Source organism: Panicum hallii, chromosome 9 (assembly GCF_002211085.1).
Source record: "Panicum hallii strain FIL2 chromosome 9, PHallii_v3.1, whole genome shotgun sequence".
Lineage (NCBI taxonomy): Eukaryota > Viridiplantae > Streptophyta > Magnoliopsida > Poales > Poaceae > Panicum > Panicum hallii.
In genome coordinates this window covers 70,549,962-70,567,204 of record NC_038050.1, presented here as the reverse complement: position 1 = coordinate 70,567,204, position 17,243 = coordinate 70,549,962, and the positions used below count along the sequence as shown (strand labels likewise).

The 17,243-nt window shown below is 46.7% G+C and overlaps 3 protein-coding genes across 6 annotated transcripts; 1 reads left to right on the top strand and 2 right to left on the bottom strand.

Moving 5' to 3' along the window:
• Positions 1 to 291: 291 nt before the first annotated feature.
• On the bottom strand, positions 292 to 4,241 carry LOC112874449 (pentatricopeptide repeat-containing protein At5g01110). Of its 4 annotated transcripts, none has more exons than XM_025937766.1 (4): positions 1,981 to 4,241; positions 1,561 to 1,678; positions 1,191 to 1,312; positions 292 to 955 (listed from the first exon to the last, which is right to left on the bottom strand). In XM_025937766.1, the coding sequence occupies exon 1, from the start codon at positions 4,102 to 4,104 to the stop codon at positions 2,068 to 2,070; it is 2,037 nt and encodes a 678-aa protein (XP_025793551.1). In that variant the 5' UTR covers positions 4,105 to 4,241; the 3' UTR covers positions 292 to 955; positions 1,191 to 1,312; positions 1,561 to 1,678; positions 1,981 to 2,067. The 4 variants fall into 4 exon arrangements, with proteins under 4 accessions (XP_025793551.1, XP_025793552.1, XP_025793554.1 ...); XM_025937767.1 differs by having other exon boundaries at positions 292 to 766; XM_025937769.1 differs by having other exon boundaries at positions 292 to 766; positions 1,235 to 1,312.
• Positions 4,242 to 5,762: 1,521 nt separating this feature from the next.
• LOC112874450 (protein CHROMATIN REMODELING 35-like) lies at positions 5,763 to 11,811 on the top strand. The gene is given in 9 exon segments (XM_025937770.1): positions 5,763 to 6,293; positions 6,374 to 6,460; positions 6,737 to 7,359; positions 7,536 to 7,628; positions 8,086 to 8,274; positions 8,685 to 8,847; positions 9,562 to 10,237; positions 10,240 to 11,314; positions 11,419 to 11,811. Coding segments are annotated over 5 exon segments (1,971 nt in total). The 5' UTR covers positions 5,763 to 6,293; positions 6,374 to 6,460; positions 6,737 to 7,359; positions 7,536 to 7,628; positions 8,086 to 8,221; the 3' UTR covers positions 11,423 to 11,811.
• Positions 11,812 to 13,316: 1,505 nt separating this feature from the next.
• LOC112877171 (BEL1-like homeodomain protein 7) lies at positions 13,317 to 16,833 on the bottom strand. Its single transcript, XM_025941387.1, has 6 exons — positions 16,522 to 16,833; positions 16,086 to 16,147; positions 15,101 to 15,874; positions 14,599 to 14,978; positions 14,444 to 14,504; positions 13,317 to 14,347 (listed from the first exon to the last, which is right to left on the bottom strand). Exons 3-6 carry the CDS (start codon positions 15,761 to 15,763, stop codon positions 13,733 to 13,735), a joined length of 1,719 nt encoding a protein of 572 aa, XP_025797172.1. The 5' UTR covers positions 15,764 to 15,874; positions 16,086 to 16,147; positions 16,522 to 16,833; the 3' UTR covers positions 13,317 to 13,732.
• Positions 16,834 to 17,243: the final 410 nt, after the last annotated feature.

Below are 17,243 nucleotides of genomic sequence, written 5' to 3'. Positions count from 1 at the left end.
TCTGCGTCACTGCGTGGCTTCTCCAACGTCATCAAAGGGGTGTGTGTGCATCGAAGCAGCACTGATCTTGCCGCTGACCCAGGCAAAAGCTCAAATCACGAACGTAATCCACATCAACTAAAAGGCACCCCCGCAACCGCGATTACGCTGCCTGCGACGAAATCAGGAGTTTGACATTTACAGAACCTTGCGAGACACGCATCAGCAGGGATGGAGGACGGAAGAACTGGTGCAAAATCTTGGTGCTACGGCTCTTAATTTTTCTAAGAAAAAACCTTGCAAAAAATAAGCTTAAATAGCAGCAGAAACAGTAAACAAACGATCTTATTTTACTTCAGAAATACAATTGTGGAAGTGTGTTCCTTCTGTGAACTTGTTCCGGCGAGTCGACGCGACTCTTGCAGCGGTCAACTTTTGCCAATATTCCACATGCCAGAACTGTTGAACGCGTCGAAACCGTGAGCCTCAAGGAAACCAAACGCGGAGTGCTAAGCATATGCTCCTATATAGCCTTACCAAACGTAAGCCTCGAATCTCACCCGATACTACTAAACTTCAGAAGATACCAGAATGCCATCTATGTTGTACCAAAGAAAACAAGCACTGCCTTTGATTCTCATTCTCATCCTGGTCCTGAGCGCACAAGCCGCCACTATCGCTGCATCCCGTGTTCTGAGAGAGAAATCAAGCCCACATGGAGGAAGCTCGGCGTCCTTGACTTCCTCAATGCCCGGCGCATCCGGCTGCACATTTGATCCCAATAATCCTGGAGGAAGATGCCCAAACCCATGAAGACTTTTGAAGGTATGTACAGTTTTGATACAGTGTTCTTTTATTCATTTTCCCATTCAATGTTCTTTTGGCTGCTCTTATGGAGCGCAGACTGAAGGAGACGGCATATTTAGCATCCCATTCAATTTTCTATCTTTTTTCTGGGCAGCAGTTTTTGCTTAGCCTGCATGTAACCAATGGTGTAAGCTTGCACATATGACATTTTGTACATACTCTGTTCATTGTTGCTGTTAATATGACAGATGAAACATACTGACATCCCTGGTTTCACATGACATCCTCCAGATTCTAAATTTTAGAAGGATTATACTTTTTCTTACCCAATCATAACAGTACCCAATCAAAAAACAAGTAGCTCCATAACCAAATAACATGTTTCTTATTTCTTAAAACCTTACCATATTGTGGAATCTGTAGACCATATACGCAGCTCGGGCATTACCTACTTTGTAGTATCTGTCTCTCTCACCAAGACCAAGTAATGAAGTTCCAGTGCTCTCCCATTTTTCTGGATCTGCCCCTGAACAGGAAGTAACTCATCGAAGCGTACATGTGAGTTTAGCAACCACAAAAACAGATGGTTTAAAAAAATGCCACTAACTGATAACATACTGTTCAACAGATATACAAAGGCTTTGTCAAAATAAACTCCTGGTAAGATGATTTTGAAAGTATTTCTAATAAGCAAATTAAAGCACCTGGACCTCGCTGAGTTGTAAAAGGTAGAATATATGTGGAGGGAACATTTCTGCTGGGTCAGAAGAGTACCTGAGAGGTTAAGAAGATTTTCTATAATTCTTCTGTCCAACATTCCTGGACCTTGGTGAACAAACCACTCCCACAATACAAAGTTCCCATGGGAGAGAACTTCCATAGTAATAACTTCCTAAGACAATTATCAGGGTTAGTATATGACAAAGCCAAGTCACAAACCAGGTAGAAGGGTAAAATACTAAAAAGGACAAAAAGAAAAATAATATTAATTTGCACCGCTAATGTCACTTGTACTTGTACATCTAACAAGTTTCTTTCTTGATCCGGTAAAGGACACGATTTTTCATATCATACAAAGTTAAGTATACCAGACATCATTTTTCATTGTTGATTCCACTATGACCGTAAGCATTAGGGTTAAATGCAAAACTAGATGTTGTTTCAAGGCTCAATGCTAAAATTTCTCATACTCACCTTCAACACCTCATCAAATTCACAATATCTGTGGAGGCAACAATTCCAAAGACACTGGCAAGAGTACAATACCATTACCAGTACTTCTCAGAATTTGTCATCAGGAGCAAATCCTCTATGGATCATTTCATCATGAAGCTGAAATGCCTCCTTCGAGTTGCCAGCTGCAACATGACCATTTATCATAGACATGTATGTATATCTATCAGGTTCAATTCCTCTAGCACCCATTTTCTTAAAAACCCAACCGGCTTCTTGCACATTGCCATATTCAGAATACCCGTTTATGAGCATATTATACGTGACAACATCTGGCTGTACCATTTCCTTCTCCATTATGTTAAGTACATTGAAAGCTTCACCCATATTTCCTTCTTTAATATAACCATGGATCAAGGTGTTGAAAGTAATTAAATCCGGCAGTATGTTGTCTTGCCTCATTTTTTGCAAGAACTGCTGCCCTTTTCTTACATTACCTGACCGGCAATAACCCTTGATAATGGAATTGTAGGTCATGATGTTTGGTACAATGCCTTTATTGACCATTTCATCCAAAAAACTGAATGCAGCTTCAACTTGTCCTTTCTCACAGTGGCTGTCTATCAGGATGCTGTAGGTAACATGATTGGGAAAGATTTCTCTAGCATGCATGTCATCCCATAGCTCATTAGCTTTGGCCAGATCACCTTTTCTGCACATCCCATCAATCAAACTATTGTATGTCACAACATCTGGCCTCAAGCGCTGCTGCAACAATGTGTCAAACAATTGCAATGCTTTCTCTATATTACCCTCCCTACAATATCCATGAATCAAAGTTGTGAAAGTGCATAAATCTGGTGTAACCCCTCTCTCCTTCATCTCATTCAAAAGCTCCTCAGCATCAAGCAACCTGTGATGCTTACAAAGCCCACTCAACAGGGTATTGTAGGTTACCACATCTGGCAGACATCCACAACCAACCATCTCATCCCTAACCCTCAGAGCCTCAGACATTGACCCAGCCCTACAAAATCCACCTATGACCATTGTGTAAATCACACCATCAGGCACCAAACCAAAAACCCTCATTTCCCTCAAGTATTCTGCTGCATGGTCCATCTTTCCCCTCCTTGAGAACAATCCAATCAAGCAGCTAAAGCTGACCATATCTGGTGTAACACCATGCTGTCGCATCTCCTTGTAAAACTTCACTGCCTCCTCAACCTCCCCAACTCTGCAAAATCCCCCAATCAAAATATTGAAACTCCGAACATCCGCTGCAACACCACATTGGTCCATTGCTCCGAACACCTCCTTTGCTTTATCCAACCTTCTGTGCTTGCACAAACCCTTCAACACTGAATTGTATGTCACGATGCCAGGCTTCAGCCCCTTATTAGCCATCAAATCGACCAATGCCATTGCTGCATCCACATCTCCGGCACGAAACCTGGCATCAATCATCACATTATGTGTAACCACATCCGGAAAAACGCATCTCTTCTCCATCTCGAAGATTACAGTGTCAACCTTATCGAACTCTAAGGTTTTACAGTAGTTGTGGACCATGATGTTAAGCGTGTAGGCGTTTACCTCGGAGTTGGACGAGAGGACGAGGCGGTAGGCCTCCGCAGTGAGGTGAGGCCACCCGGCCCGCGAGAGTGCGGCGAGGAGGGCGTTCGATGCGGAGGCCGGGATGGGGACGCGGTGGTCGAGGAGGAGGCGGAAGGCCTCGAAGGCCTCCCGGGGCTTGCGGGACTGGGTGTAGGTGCGGATGAGGAGGTCGAAGACCTGCGTCTGTGGAAAGGTGGGGGAGGAGGCGAGGAGGGAGGACACGATATCGCGGCGGGAGGCGCCGCGGCGGCGGGACATGCGCAGGAGGAGGGACTGGCACTCGGAGGCGCGGCCGGCGGCGGCGGCGGCCGTCGCGGCTGCAGCCAGGGCAGCCGTTGAGGGTCTCGCGCCGATTCCTCCGAGGTCGACGACAAGAGTTCCGGCCGACCGCTTGATGGCAGCGGTGGCCGTGGGAAGGCGAGGAAGACGACGGGGGATCGTCATTAGCGACGGCGAGCGGTGGTGGACTCGGGTGTGCTCTGCTTTGCGTTTTGGAGTGGATGGAAAAGAAGAAATGCGGCAAACCATAAACCCGTGTTCGACTCAGGTTTACGTAATCAGCCACCAAGAATACGCAGAGGCCCTGGGTACGCGGCTTCGATAGTTCGTTCGATCCACCAGGTCGCATCCGATCTCGAGTAGGATAGCTTCGCCGAATGCAAGTCGGAGAACTTGGCGAGTCCGAGTCGGTCTGCTTCATTTTAACCCGGCGAGAGGCGTCCTCAAATACCCGGGTCAGAGCACAGCTTTGGCAAGCTCGTACACCGCCTCACAGCACACGCACGTCCTTGCCGCGGTGCTTGCGTACTCGTCGAGGCAGCATGACGACGCCGACGATCTCTGGCTCAGCTCCGGGGGCCGCCGGTGCGCCGGCGGCGATGATCTCCGGTGATCCTGCAGCCGCTGCACACCTGCAGGCCGGGAGACCACCAGCCCCCACGCCCACGGCGCCTCCGCTACCCGTGCCGCGGTTCCAGTACGCGGGGGTGAGGCCGATCCCCGCCGGCGGGTGGGCGGCGCACGTCCTGGTGGACCCGGAGCGCCACGCGTACCGCACCGTGGGCCCGTTCCCGGACGCGCACGCGGCGGCGCTGGCGCACGACCGCGTGGCGATCGCGTTCCTCGGCGACCGCGCGCGCGCCAACTTCCGGCCGGCGTTCCACCCCATCGAGCAGCGGTTCCTGCGGCTGTGCCGGACGCGGGACGGCGAGATCGACGTGTGCACGCTGGTGGCGGACGGCATGTACGAGGCCCGGTACGCGACGTTCCTGCGGGCGGTGCTGGGGCTGGAGCGGTGGGGCGAGTACCTGGGCGTGGTCCTCGACTTCTTCCTCGACCGGGCGGCCGAGATCGGGAGGGAGGCCCTGGAGGAGGGCGGCGAGAAGCTGGCGGCGAGGTTCGTGGAGATGCACCGGAACAAGGCCGTGGACCCGCGGTGGCGCGCCTGGTACCTTGGCAGGGTTGCCGCCGGTCAGAAACAGCGCATGGAGAGGGAGCGGCAGCAGCTGCTGCAGCAGCAGCAGCGAGGGGGTGGCTGTGCCAGCGCCAGCGCCATGCAGCACCAGCAGCAGCAAGTTCCGTGACAACAGAGAATGAGAGGAAGCTGAGGTTTTTTTTTCTGAGTTTATGGTGTGCGAAAACACTGCCATGTATGCAGTTTAGCGGCGTCTTGCTGTCATACGCGTCATCAAATTACTTCAGTCAGTATGTTGCAAGCTGCAACTGTTGTACATTGTGAACGCTCTTATGAAAAGGGAATCAAATACCTGCTTGGGCAAAAATACTCCCTGGTTTCGCTCAAGAAAAAAAACTCCCTGGTGCTAGTACTAACATGCACATGCTATGCATGTTCACTGGGAGGCCTATCCTTCAGATTTTTTTTTGAGCGTAGGCCTATCCTTCAGATTCTTTGTATATTTCCCTGCTTTACGGTTCGCTTTCTACCCAAACGATTGTTGCATGTCCCTCTCTTGGCTTTGCCGCTTCACTCAACTCTCCCCTCCCGTGATCATCATCCAGGTTCTCCTCTCCTCCCCAAAGGTTGCACTCATGTCTATCGCATTTCTATATCCTTGTGTTGTTTTGTGCAAGTCCTGTGGGTTTGGAGGGGTTTTGATCGTTGTGGTGATTTGAACGAATCCCTTTTTTTCATGTGGAATTTCGAGATTGTGAGTTACTGGAGGTTATTTTGTTTCAGTGATCAAATTGAACTCATTTTTTTAGTTAGGTGTTGAAATGAGAAAATCCCATCAAGATCGGTAGGTTTTGTCCACGAATTCGCCGCTCCGCTAGCTTTCTTTCTTTGCAATAAAATTAGCCGCGGGCCCACGGCCCCCTCTCTCCGCGTGAATAGCAGTTCCGCCAGCAACCGGTGCGCCGCCTCCTCGCCGTAGTGTTCGCCTGTTCGGTGTTCCATGGCGGGCGCTATCACCGCCGGCCGGGTCGGCAAGGCCCATCGGGGGGTTGTTCTCGCTGGAGCCTAGCTCCCTTAGAGCCAGGGCGCCCGAGATTCCGAGCCGGGGCATGGCGGACAAGCGCCGGTGTAGGCCGGCAGGGCAGTTCCGGCGGCCGGCGGGAGCATCCGCCGATAGCCCGGCAGATCGATCACCGTCGTCTTCCCTGTCTCCATGCCATGCGAAGAGGATTCGATTCGACAGAATCCCAGCGCAGCCACGCGAGGAGTCCAGCCCATTTCTTGCTTGATTTTTGGGGTTGAGGTGGTTGCATTTGCCTGATTGCCTATCAACTTCTGATTTCTCCTGGTATTGTTTTCTGAGAGGGCTATTTTCTCGATTAGGTGACAGGGGATAGGATATATTACCCCCAAATTTAAAGAAGAGAGGGAAATACAAATTCAAGCTGAATATAATCTGCTAGTCGATGTGTAAGTCCACGCCGTCCATGAGTCAGGTTTCCTTCGTAGCTGGGTGGGAACTGAAATACCTAAATCATTTATAGCTAAATTTTCTACCCGTTTCATTACTGGTCGTATGAAAGGTTGCCCTTTCACCACGAATTTAAGAGATAATTATTTATGCATGACAAATATGCAAGGTAGGGGGCCACCAAGTACAACAGAAGACATTTCCTGTTTAATATTTAACATATTTGCAGTACGTGCCTCTTAAAGCATTTAATCGTTCTTTCTATTTTTTTGAAGGATGGATCCTGCTGGACGCAAAAGGCAGAAACTTGGTAATGAGCACGCTAACTCACCAGGGACCCAATCCCGGTCAAACATCTTCCTTCATAATAAACATCTATATCTTCAGTTTCTTGAGCAATTCAGTGAATTGAGGACTGGGAGTGCCACCAAAGATCTAAAATCAATCAACATCAAATGGCGTGAACTTATTGGCATCATAGAAAGGCTACAACAATTACCAATCCAACAGCTTTATGCCAGTCCAGTGCCCAAATTTTCAGATACAACACCATATGACTTTGGACTAATTGAGCCATTATAGTTCAGATAATGTTATCAACCTGGATGCAGACAAAGACAATGTTGAATATCATACCCAAGTTAATGTGGGCAACGTTGGGGCTGATTCAACAGTTTCAGCAGTTGATTCTGACAACAAGGACAGGGTTAAATCCTGTGGAGATGAGAGTTCATCCTCTAATAATAATGGTAATTGTATCCAAAAGCCCCTGCTGCTTGAGCAGCCAGTCAGACGTCAGGATACAATCGGGCTGGATAATTGCAATAGCAGTACTGAACCACATGATTTATTTAAGCAACCGAAGGACGACATGGACACCGACAATGTTTCTGCTAAGGTGCGTTCAACTTGCCATGAAAACTCATACTATTTGTTTATGCACGAAAATTGAAGTTGTAGGTTACTGAGCATTCATAATTGCCTTGATCAGAAAAAATATTCACGTGCTAGCATTTAGTAAAATTAAGTTTGTTGAATGCATCCATTACTAACATGTTGTCATTCTGTTTCAAGGCCAAAAAGATTATTCTATTTGATAGCCACATTACTTCAGAGTGGCAGCCATTGATCAAGCAAGGACATGTAAAAGTAAAAGTTAATACTGAGGTGTGTGCTTTTTTCTTCATAAATTTACTTGGCTGCTAACAGTGCTATGTTAATCCCTATGATCTATAAAAAATTAGAGAACTACAAATAAGCACTGAGCATTTATTTGTGCCTAACAACTGGATCATTATCCTACCCAAGTGTTGTAACAACTAACAAGTCATTATTCATTGACCAAGTAATGCATGCGTTGGTAAGACTGTGGTGTGTTGCTTAAAAGCAACTGAATTTTTATCTCTTCTATAAAGTTGTTATTTTTTTATCTGATAGATTCATATATACTATATTCCTGATTAACCTATATGGAGACCTGAAGAATCGTGGTTTACTTTCATCATCTTTAAGCGTCAAGATTTTGCTTACAGCATCGATTCTTTATTTCTTTAAGCTGAAGTTTATAGGCTGATAAATACAGCTCTCACCACCTGATAATGTTCACTCCTTTGCATTTGAATAGGATGATCTTGAAGAGAAAGGAAAGATTGGAAGAACCATAGAGAAACATGTTGGTTCCTATGAAGTATCTTGTGAAATTGTACAAAAGGAACCACAGAGAAACAAGAGTAATCATTATGTGAAAGACAGCTCGGTTGATGAGCTGGATGATCTTTGGATGGGCATGTCAGTTGCACTGGCGTTTTCAGAGGTACTCGAATATTAATTCATTCAATTTGTTGTAACTATATCAAACTCGGGCTTTAGTTTTATGATAGACAACCTCAGACCTCAGTGCCTAGCTTTGCAATCTTCTTTCTGACTTGTTTAATTGTAACTTGATATCCACTTGTGAAGGTTTTCATGCCCACAATTTAGGAGTTTGTTCTTACTAGATGAATCCCTTTAGTACAGTCTTACCTAGCAACATGATGATCTGACTAGTTGTACTGCAAATTTTGTGGTTATCTGTTATGCCTCTTTTTTTTACTCTCTCATTTCGACGCTTGACCATCAGAGTAGTATTACTGAATTATTTTTAACAGTATCTTTTACTTTTTGCTTAGTTTGTGATTTGCCTTTTTTCTTGTAACTTGAGCCTGGTTCCATTTACTTCAGCAGATCAGTCAAGTTAAATATAGTTCCAATAGAGAGTAACTGTGAGGAAACAGAGGATGCATGTAACCATGACTTCTTGTTGAAAGATGATTTGGGCATTGTGTGCCGTATTTGTGGTCTGATCCAGCAGCGCATCGAGAATATTTTTGAGCATTCATGGAAAAAGGTATAGATTTTCTTGTCCTAATTACTTTAATCAACTCCCTCTTTGTTGGAATCCATAAGTTGATTAAAAATCTCAATATCGTTTTCTTATATTATGGCGTCCTGAAAATAGTACTTTGAATGCAATAATTAATAACTTTTTAGCAGTTATCTTGATAATGGCCTATTTTTCAAGAAACATCAGCTTTTACTTTTTTGCTGAAGTTATTTGAAATTTTATGGGGCAATCAATCTGTACACAGTTACATAAGTTAACATGATTTCATGGCATCACTTGGAATAGAAAAATTGGAGCTTTTGTTATATCTAATGAATAGATTCACTCAAACAGTTTCTCAATGTATATTCCCTATAAAATATGTGTCCTTTCATCTAATTTACCAGCTCCTGCTGCTACTATGCAGTTTTGCTAGTGTTCGCTCATATGTTAACAACTTGGCAATTGGCACGTGTAGGCTGTAATTATTGATCAAACACATTTTCACACCATTCCAAAATTCTGTTTCTAATGTGTTTCTGACTGAAAGGAAAACATAGATAAAACTTAAAAAGTCCTTTTTCCAATATCAGGTCCTATTCAATTTCTCATTTGCATTTTTTTAATTTTTACGGTGAATGCACTTATTCTTTTTCTTGAATCACTAGTTATCCTCTCTCTTTTTTGTGAGTTAGCGGATCCCACTTCTCATCTTTTTTTTTCTCTTGCATGCATCAGCGCACGCAGTCATACAGAACATACCCAGCAAAACACAGAAAGTCTAGTGATCCAGATCCAACTGAGAATCCTTTAGGTACTAATCTCAATGTGTTCCCTGATGCTCTGTCAATCCACCCTCGACATTCACAACAGATGAAACCTCACCAAGTGGAAGGTTTCAATTTCTTGATCAAGAATCTGGCAGATGAGAACAATCCAGGAGGTTGTATTCTAGCACATGCGCCTGGCTCTGGAAAGACCTTTCTGCTGATCAGTTTTGTCCACAGCTTTCTGGCCAGGTACCCTGCTGGGAGGCCATTGATTATGCTTCCAAAGGGTATCTTGGGAACATGGAAAAGTGAATTTCTCCGCTGGCAAGTTGAGAACATTCCTTTGTATGACTTTTACTCCTCCAAAGCTAATAGCCAGTCTGAGCAGCGTAAAATATTGAAATTGTGGGAAGAAAACAGAAGTATATTGCTGCTTGGCTATCAGCAATTTGCACACATAATTTCTGATGAATCTTCTGATAGAGAAACCGTAATGTGCAGAGAGAAGCTGCTGAGGGTCCCTAGCCTTGTAATTCTAGATGAAGGCCACACCTCGAGAAACGACCAAACAGACCTGCTCAGTGCACTTGAAACTATCCAAACTCCTCGAAAAGTGGTTCTCACAGGAACCTTGTTTCAGAACCACGTGAGGTTTTCAATATTTTGAACCTTGTACGACCGAAATTCTTGAAGATGCAGAGATCCCGTGCAATCATGAAGCGTATACTAACTAAGGTGGACATGTTAGGGACAAGGGTGCGATCGAAAACCATCTCTGAAAAGGTTTTCTATGAATTAATTGAGGAGAACCTTCAGAAGGATTCGGAAACAGTGAGAGTGATGATTATCCGCAATCTACGAGAGCTTACTGAGAATATACTCCACTATTACCAAGGTGAGATCTTGAAGGAGCTACCTGGACTTGTGGATTTCACAGTTTTGCTAAATATGAGTACCAAACAGGAAGATGTCATCAAGGGTTTGGTAGGGTTGAAAAGATTTGAAGCACATGCAAAATGCAATGCTGTTTCTCTTCATCCATGCCTAAAGGATGTTAAGAATGTTGATAAGAAAAATAGGAACATCTGCAAAAGGAAGATGGATTCCATCGTACACGGAATTGATATCAATGATGGGGTGAAGGCAAAGTTCATATACAATCTGTTGTCTCTTTCAGAAGCTGCAGGGGAGAAGGTACTTGTGTTCAGCCAGTATGTCCGCTCTCTAAATTTCTTGGAAACGCTGTTCACCAAAATGAAAGGATGGAAAGCAGGAGTTAACACTTTCTTGATGGATGGTGGTTTAACTCAAGAGCAGCGAGAGCAAGCAGTTGAGAGATTCAACAACTCACCTGAAGCTAAAGTCTTCTTTGGTTCCATCAAAGCGTGCGGGGAGGGGATCTCCCTTGTTGGTGCATCTCGTGTCGTCATTTTGGATGTCCATGAGAATCCTGCTGTGATGCGGCAGGCGATTGGACGGGCATTCAGACCAGGCCAGTCTAAAATGGTGTACTGCTACCGCCTCGTCGCTGCTGGCTCATCGGAGGAGGAGGATCACCATACAGCATTCAAGAAAGAGCGAGTGTCAAAGCTGTGGTTCGAGTGGGATGAGCTTTGCAACAACGAGGATTTTGAGCTCGCCAAGGTTGATGTTTCAGACTGCAAGGACATGTTTCTTGAAAGCCCTGCGCCACAAGAGGACATCAAATCCCTGTTCAAGAGGTACATCTCAATGACTAGTTTTGGTACTATTAGACGTTTTGTTATCTGCTAGTAGAAGGTTGAACGCGATGATGAGTAAACCATCCTTTTGCTTTGTTTTGCAGGTGAATGCATGCATGCGTTGGATGCTGACAGAGTGACAAGCAACTTGATGGTACTGTTGACTAGTCTAAGTGCTGGACATTAGTAGTGAACGAACTAGGAGAGGAAGTGAAGCAGGTTCTTTTTTTTATAATCTTCAAGCAGGTTTTTTTAGTGCTTCTTTGCACTATTTGGCAAATCCGGTGCTGCAGTGCAGTGTGTTTGTATAAAGTTGTACAGGTGTCTTGTAGTACATGTGTTAACACTCGCAAATGTCAGAATTACTGCTTTTGGTTGACACCTCGTGAATTGTGATCCCGTAAAGTGTGATTATAAATTTGTCGACATACAGATTCTGTTGTATGATGAATTTCTAGATACAAGAGATAACCAGATATATATTTCTGGGCTGCCAATTTGTGGAATTGGGGTGAAAAGTGAGCCATGGAAAAGTTGTATTGTGTCAGTATCATCTCTATTCTGGATCTCTAACTTTTTTTAGGCAACTATTGGAGGCGACGACGACTTGAACCTCTCACTGAATGTTGTGGCAAATCTACATCAGCAGCTGCACACGTACATCAAGGGACACAACACAACAGAGGAACAAAAGATGAAAAGAATAATATTCGTGCTCAGAAGATGAAAAGATGAAAGTCCAAATATGTGATCGACCTTGACATCAGGTGCGTGCTCTGAAGAGGATATCTGTAGCTCGGCACCATTCTGGCGCCCGATGCTGCTTAAGTCGTCTTTGTCATGCGCCTATCTTGCAGGAGCGAGTGGTGGATGGTGAGACACAAATTATTTTGTACACTTTCTGAATGTTCCATCGATTTGCTAAAAAATTGACAGTCAACTCAAATCATAAATGTAGGACTTGGTTTTGGGTAGTCGGTAGTCGATCACTGTAAAACGTTGCAAACAATTTGTAAGAACTTTTAGTGTCGACATCTTTGGAAAGTTCAGGCAAATATAGATATGATGCCTGTTGGCAGGGTAAATTTTGGCCTAAACCAAGCACAAAATTTACAAAGAGAGTGGGACTGGGGAGTCGCTCTCTCATCGAGGAGTGATGACCCTGGCCCTGCTGCTGGGCAAAGAGTGAGACAGGAGGCGACGAAGCATAAACTCGCTGTCGGTGAGAGACGGAGTCACGAATACGATGGACTCCAATACTGGTGCTATCCCAGCACAGTGAGAAGTAGCCTGCAACTCTGCATGGTATGCGTGCAGGATGAACGAAATGGTCAACTATCCTGTAGTGTTAGTTGATGATAATATGATAGGATCGTCTATTGTTTGGCGGCCATTCAAAAGTTCTCTTGACCTCGGAAGTCTTTAGTCTTTGTCCTCTTGTGGAGATGCGCAGATTGTATTCTTCTCAGCCATGTCAACAAGGTTGTGGAAAATAGCACCTTCAAGTCAAAATATTAGAACGGTTGGACTGGCAACCTTGTTGGCCTGACTGATAAGAACAAAATTTGCATATACAAATTACTTCTGAAAGTTTGTGCCTGCTTGTCTGAATTGCATATGATTCTATACTTGCATATTAAATCAGATATATGGGGACATTCATTTGCAATCTTCACCTGCCTAAGTAGGTCAGAAGAAAGGAAGAAGGTGCACATATAATTCTGACTATTCATGTGCATCCATTCTACATGACTGAATATTCAAACTTTTTTTAAAAAAAACAGATCTGAATATTCAAACTTTGCTGGCCTGATCCACCCTTCGAGGAATCCAGGCGCACACACTGCATGGATGCCACCAGCCGGTATAACTGTCTCAAATCAGATGTCATGAGAAAAGTTCTAAACTTCATATCATGAGCTTATACCGGAAACCATGCAAACCATTGCACAAAGCCATAGAAACACACACACACACTACTGTTTCTGCATTTCTGTTAGAATTGAACTGAACAACTGGTACCATAATTCAGAACATGGAACATTTGTGTCTACAATCTCCAAAGGAAAGCATGGACTGAGGTCCAATTGGACCAACAACACATCATATAATATATGGACTTGAATCATCAGTACACGAATCTTCAAGCTACCAAAAATACCAATCTAGTATCCTTTACAGCACCCTACAACTTACCACACCTCATATACAGTTTTTGTATACCCCCCTTGCCCACTACTACCTCACTTACTTCACCAGTATATATATGCGTATACTTAGAGACTCTTACTACTTGTTTGATGAAACCGTGTACCATGATGAGCTGAACTGTGACCACCGTATACCCGCGGCGGCGCCGGCCGGCCATCCCAGGCTTCTGACGGCGTCCGCGTTATTCCCCAAGCGCTCGCCGCGCGCTCACGCGACAAAATCGTGCAGCAGCTGCGACGGCCCGAACCGCTGCCGGTCCTCGGAGCCGTTCATGAACTCGAAGTCGCCGGCGTTGCCGTACAGGAGGCCCTGCTGTTCGGCCGGCACGGTGCCGGCGTCGTTGCAGTGCTGCAGACCCAGCGTCAACGACACGCTGCCGCCGTCGTAGCCGCCGCCGAGGCCGCCCATGTCGCCGTACGCCACGAACCTCGGGTCGCCGTGGTGGTGCGCGAGCGCGTCCTGCAGGAGGCTGCTGCTGCTGCTGCTGCCGTTGCCGACGGCGCCGAGGTTGAGGCTGGTCGTGTACGAGCCAAGGGCGCCTCCGGCGAGGCCGGACAGGCCGACGCCGCCCGCGTCCATGCCACCGATCGCCTCCGACTTGAACGCGTTGAGGTGGCCAACTGCTGCGCCGTGCTTCGCGGCGCTCGACGGGCTCTGGAACTCGTCGTGATCCTCCGAAGATATCGCCTCGTCCTTGCCCTTGTTGCCCGCGTTCTCCGACGACGAGTGCGAGTCCATCTCCGCGCCGAATTCCTCCTTGTACATCTCCTCGATCATCGGCTTCCACAGGCGAACCCGCGCGTTGATGAACCAGTTCGACACCTACGTATAGACACAGGCAGCTTAGCAAGGACAATGAAAATTTTCCTCAAAGTAGTATGACAGCACGGCATCTACTAGACTACTAGTTCGTCTCACCTGGCCCCTGGACAAGCCTGTCTGCCTTGCGAGCATCAACTTCTCAGAATCCTTTGGGTACCTGTGCCATCGATTCATGGAGCATCGGTGAGCAGTGGAGCACTGGAGCAGCGCATGGTTATACACGAAGAAGACGTAGCCGTGTAGGTTCTTACGGGTGGAGGAAATGCTCGAAGAGCCAGGCGCGGAGCACGGAGACAGCGGACTCCGGAAGGCCGCGCTGCGGGCGCCACGCGTGCTGCGGCTGCTGCATCATGCCGAACTGCTGCATGGCGCGCTGCTGCCGGAGCTGCTGGTCGATGTAACGCAGCCGGGACAGCCCGCCGCCCTGCGCGGAGGTGTCCTTCTCGCCGAGGCTCCGGCGCAAGGACTGCACCTGCGAGCCGATGGCGTCACGCAGCGACCGGAAGTGGCGGGAGATCGTCTGCAGCGCCAGCGCCGTGTACGGCCTCGCCGCGCCGGCGCCGGCCACTGCGTCGAAGGACGACATGACGATCTGCATCTGGTTGCGGTAGTGCCTGTACTTCCGGTCCACCTGTCTCCAAAATTTACCCTCTATTTATGCCAAGCTCTTGTTCCAATACCCACTTCCAGGCAGCAAAAGAACAGCATGCACCACGTAGCCATGAACTCAGCGAGATAGTGACAAAAAATTACCTGATCCAGCAGGGCCATCAGCGCCGACACTTTGTTCTGAAGGTCTTGCCTCTCCGACGGCGTCAGCTCGGCGGAGGAGTTCCCCTCGTGCTCGTCGGCCTTCTCCTCGCTCTTCTCGGCATCCTTGCCCTCGCCGGAATCCTTGCTCTGATTCTTGTCTCCCTTGCGCTTGATCGCGTCCCGGACATTGACGACCTCGTCGAGCAGCTCCCTCGCGGCCTTCAGGTACTTTGAGTTCTGGATGTAGATGCTCTGCGCGTTCCGGCCCGCCGTCGTCGTCTGGCCCGGGCTGAGCAAGGAGGCGGCTGCCATGCCTGCCTGGCGGTACTGGTAAAGAGACACGGGCACGCCTTGAGTGCCGAGGCTAAGCGACAGGCCCTGGTGCTGCGCCGCCGACGCGTTCGCCATCAGCAGCTGCGTCTGCAGGCCCATCTCGGCGCCGCTCGTTGGCCCGTCCCGCGCGTTCACGAACGAGGCCGACTCGTCCCTGCCGTCGCCGCCATGCGCGACGTGGCCTTCAGACACGATGGTGGCGGGGAAAGGCATCAGACCGCCGGTTGGTGAGTCCGAGTACGGATTGGACGTGGTGTAGTGGTGGAACGACATGTCGCCGCCGCCGGCGAGGTCCCTCTGATCGGTGGAAGCGGAGAAGAATGTGGCCATCCTCTTCAGAAGCAGAAGATGAGACCAGCTGATGGATCATCAGAGTGGTGACGAGAGATAGTGATTGATTTTGTCATCAGACTGGTGCCATGAAAGCTGCAAAAATAGGATCTGGTTGCACAAGAAAAGGCAAAACCATCAAAAATTCAGCTTCGCTGCATATAATTGGAGCTAAAGGAAAAGGTTAGTGAATTCGTCAGACACCTCAGTGAGTCCAATAGGAATAAACGCAAACCCATCTATTGGGCGAGCGAAGCTAGCTGAAGTAAATCAGGACGAAAAGGAAAGAGGGAACCCAACAGGATTCGAGGCATCTATCTACCTGGGACGATGAACTTCAGATTACTGCACTTCCGAACGCAGTTCCCAAGGCTTTCAAAGTACCTGCATATAGAAAGCAATCGAAGCCTTTCAGACGCTTTGATAAAGGCAGCACCTAATTTCAGCAAAACCAGCAGTCCAAATTAGTGCCTATGAACGGAAAGAAATCCCAAATTTCCGCACACAGCCAGACATTTCAGAGAAATTTGGTCCGAACAAAGAACCTTGACTACTACTTCAGAAACAAGCCAAACAAGAACCAACCTATCCAGCTGGTGCACCCACCACCAACACAAGAAGCTAACGAGAAATTGAAAGCTCAACAAGCAAGAAGTAGAAAGTAGAAAGTAGAAAGCAAAGAATTCATATGGCATATGTTGTTCACAGAAAAATTATGATGCAAAAGATAATTTAAACTTGACAGGATAAGGCTATACCTCTTCAAGAAACTGAACTTGAGACCAAGCAAGCAAGAGTTCTTGACTATAACAGAAACCACCCAGCAAGGGGACAGGGCTGATCCAAATGATTCTAAGAAGGAATCAGCAGATGAAAAAAGATTGGAATAAGAAGAAAAGAGCTGTGTCTATTATTTTTGTTATTTTTCCCTTTTGGTTCCCTCTCTAGACTTGAGTTGTTCTAACCTCTCACTCCTCCTACCTTGAGCAATAATATACTCCTGCCACCAATAAGGGTTGCCTAACACTATCTCCCTAAAAATCCTAAAGAGACCCCACCATCATTTTTGTTTGTTTCCTTTCGCTTATTCCTCTCTATCTCTTTCTCTCCATCATTTTCTCACATAGGTTTCGACTCTCGTGGGTCGACTAAAATTGTTCACACGCTACTGCATGCTCAGGAAGTAGGAGATTCGACAGCTGAGATTGAGTGCAAGAAATTGTAATTTCTTTCACTTAATTAATGCCCAATCTCAGCCGTCGATGATAAGCCCGTTCGCCTACCTAAACAGCTTATCATCCACGGTTGTGCTCACCTCCTTCTTTGGTAAGTGACAGAGTTTCTGGCATTTTGTTTCTGTTTTCATATAGAAAAATCCATGTCCAAAGGCACATCGATGCAATTCATACAAGAATTTTAATACCATGTAAACATTTTTCCCCGTGCGCTATCAGATAGCCATCTTGGATCAGCTTAGTTT

Coding starts and splice junctions, on each gene's coding strand:
- LOC112874449 (XM_025937766.1), bottom strand. CDS start 4,104: ATGGTTTGCCGCATTTCTTCTTTTCCATCCACTCCAAAACGCAAAGCA.
- LOC112877171 (XM_025941387.1), bottom strand. CDS start 15,763: ATGGCCACATTCTTCTCCGCTTCCACCGATCAGAGGGACCTCGCCGGC. Junction 14,979..15,100: donor TGATGGCCCTGCTGGATCAG/GTAATTTTTTGT, acceptor TTTTGGAGACAG/GTGGACCGGAAGTACAGGCA. Junction 14,505..14,598: donor TTCGAGCATTTCCTCCACCC/GTAAGAACCTAC, acceptor TCGATGGCACAG/GTACCCAAAGGATTCTGAGA.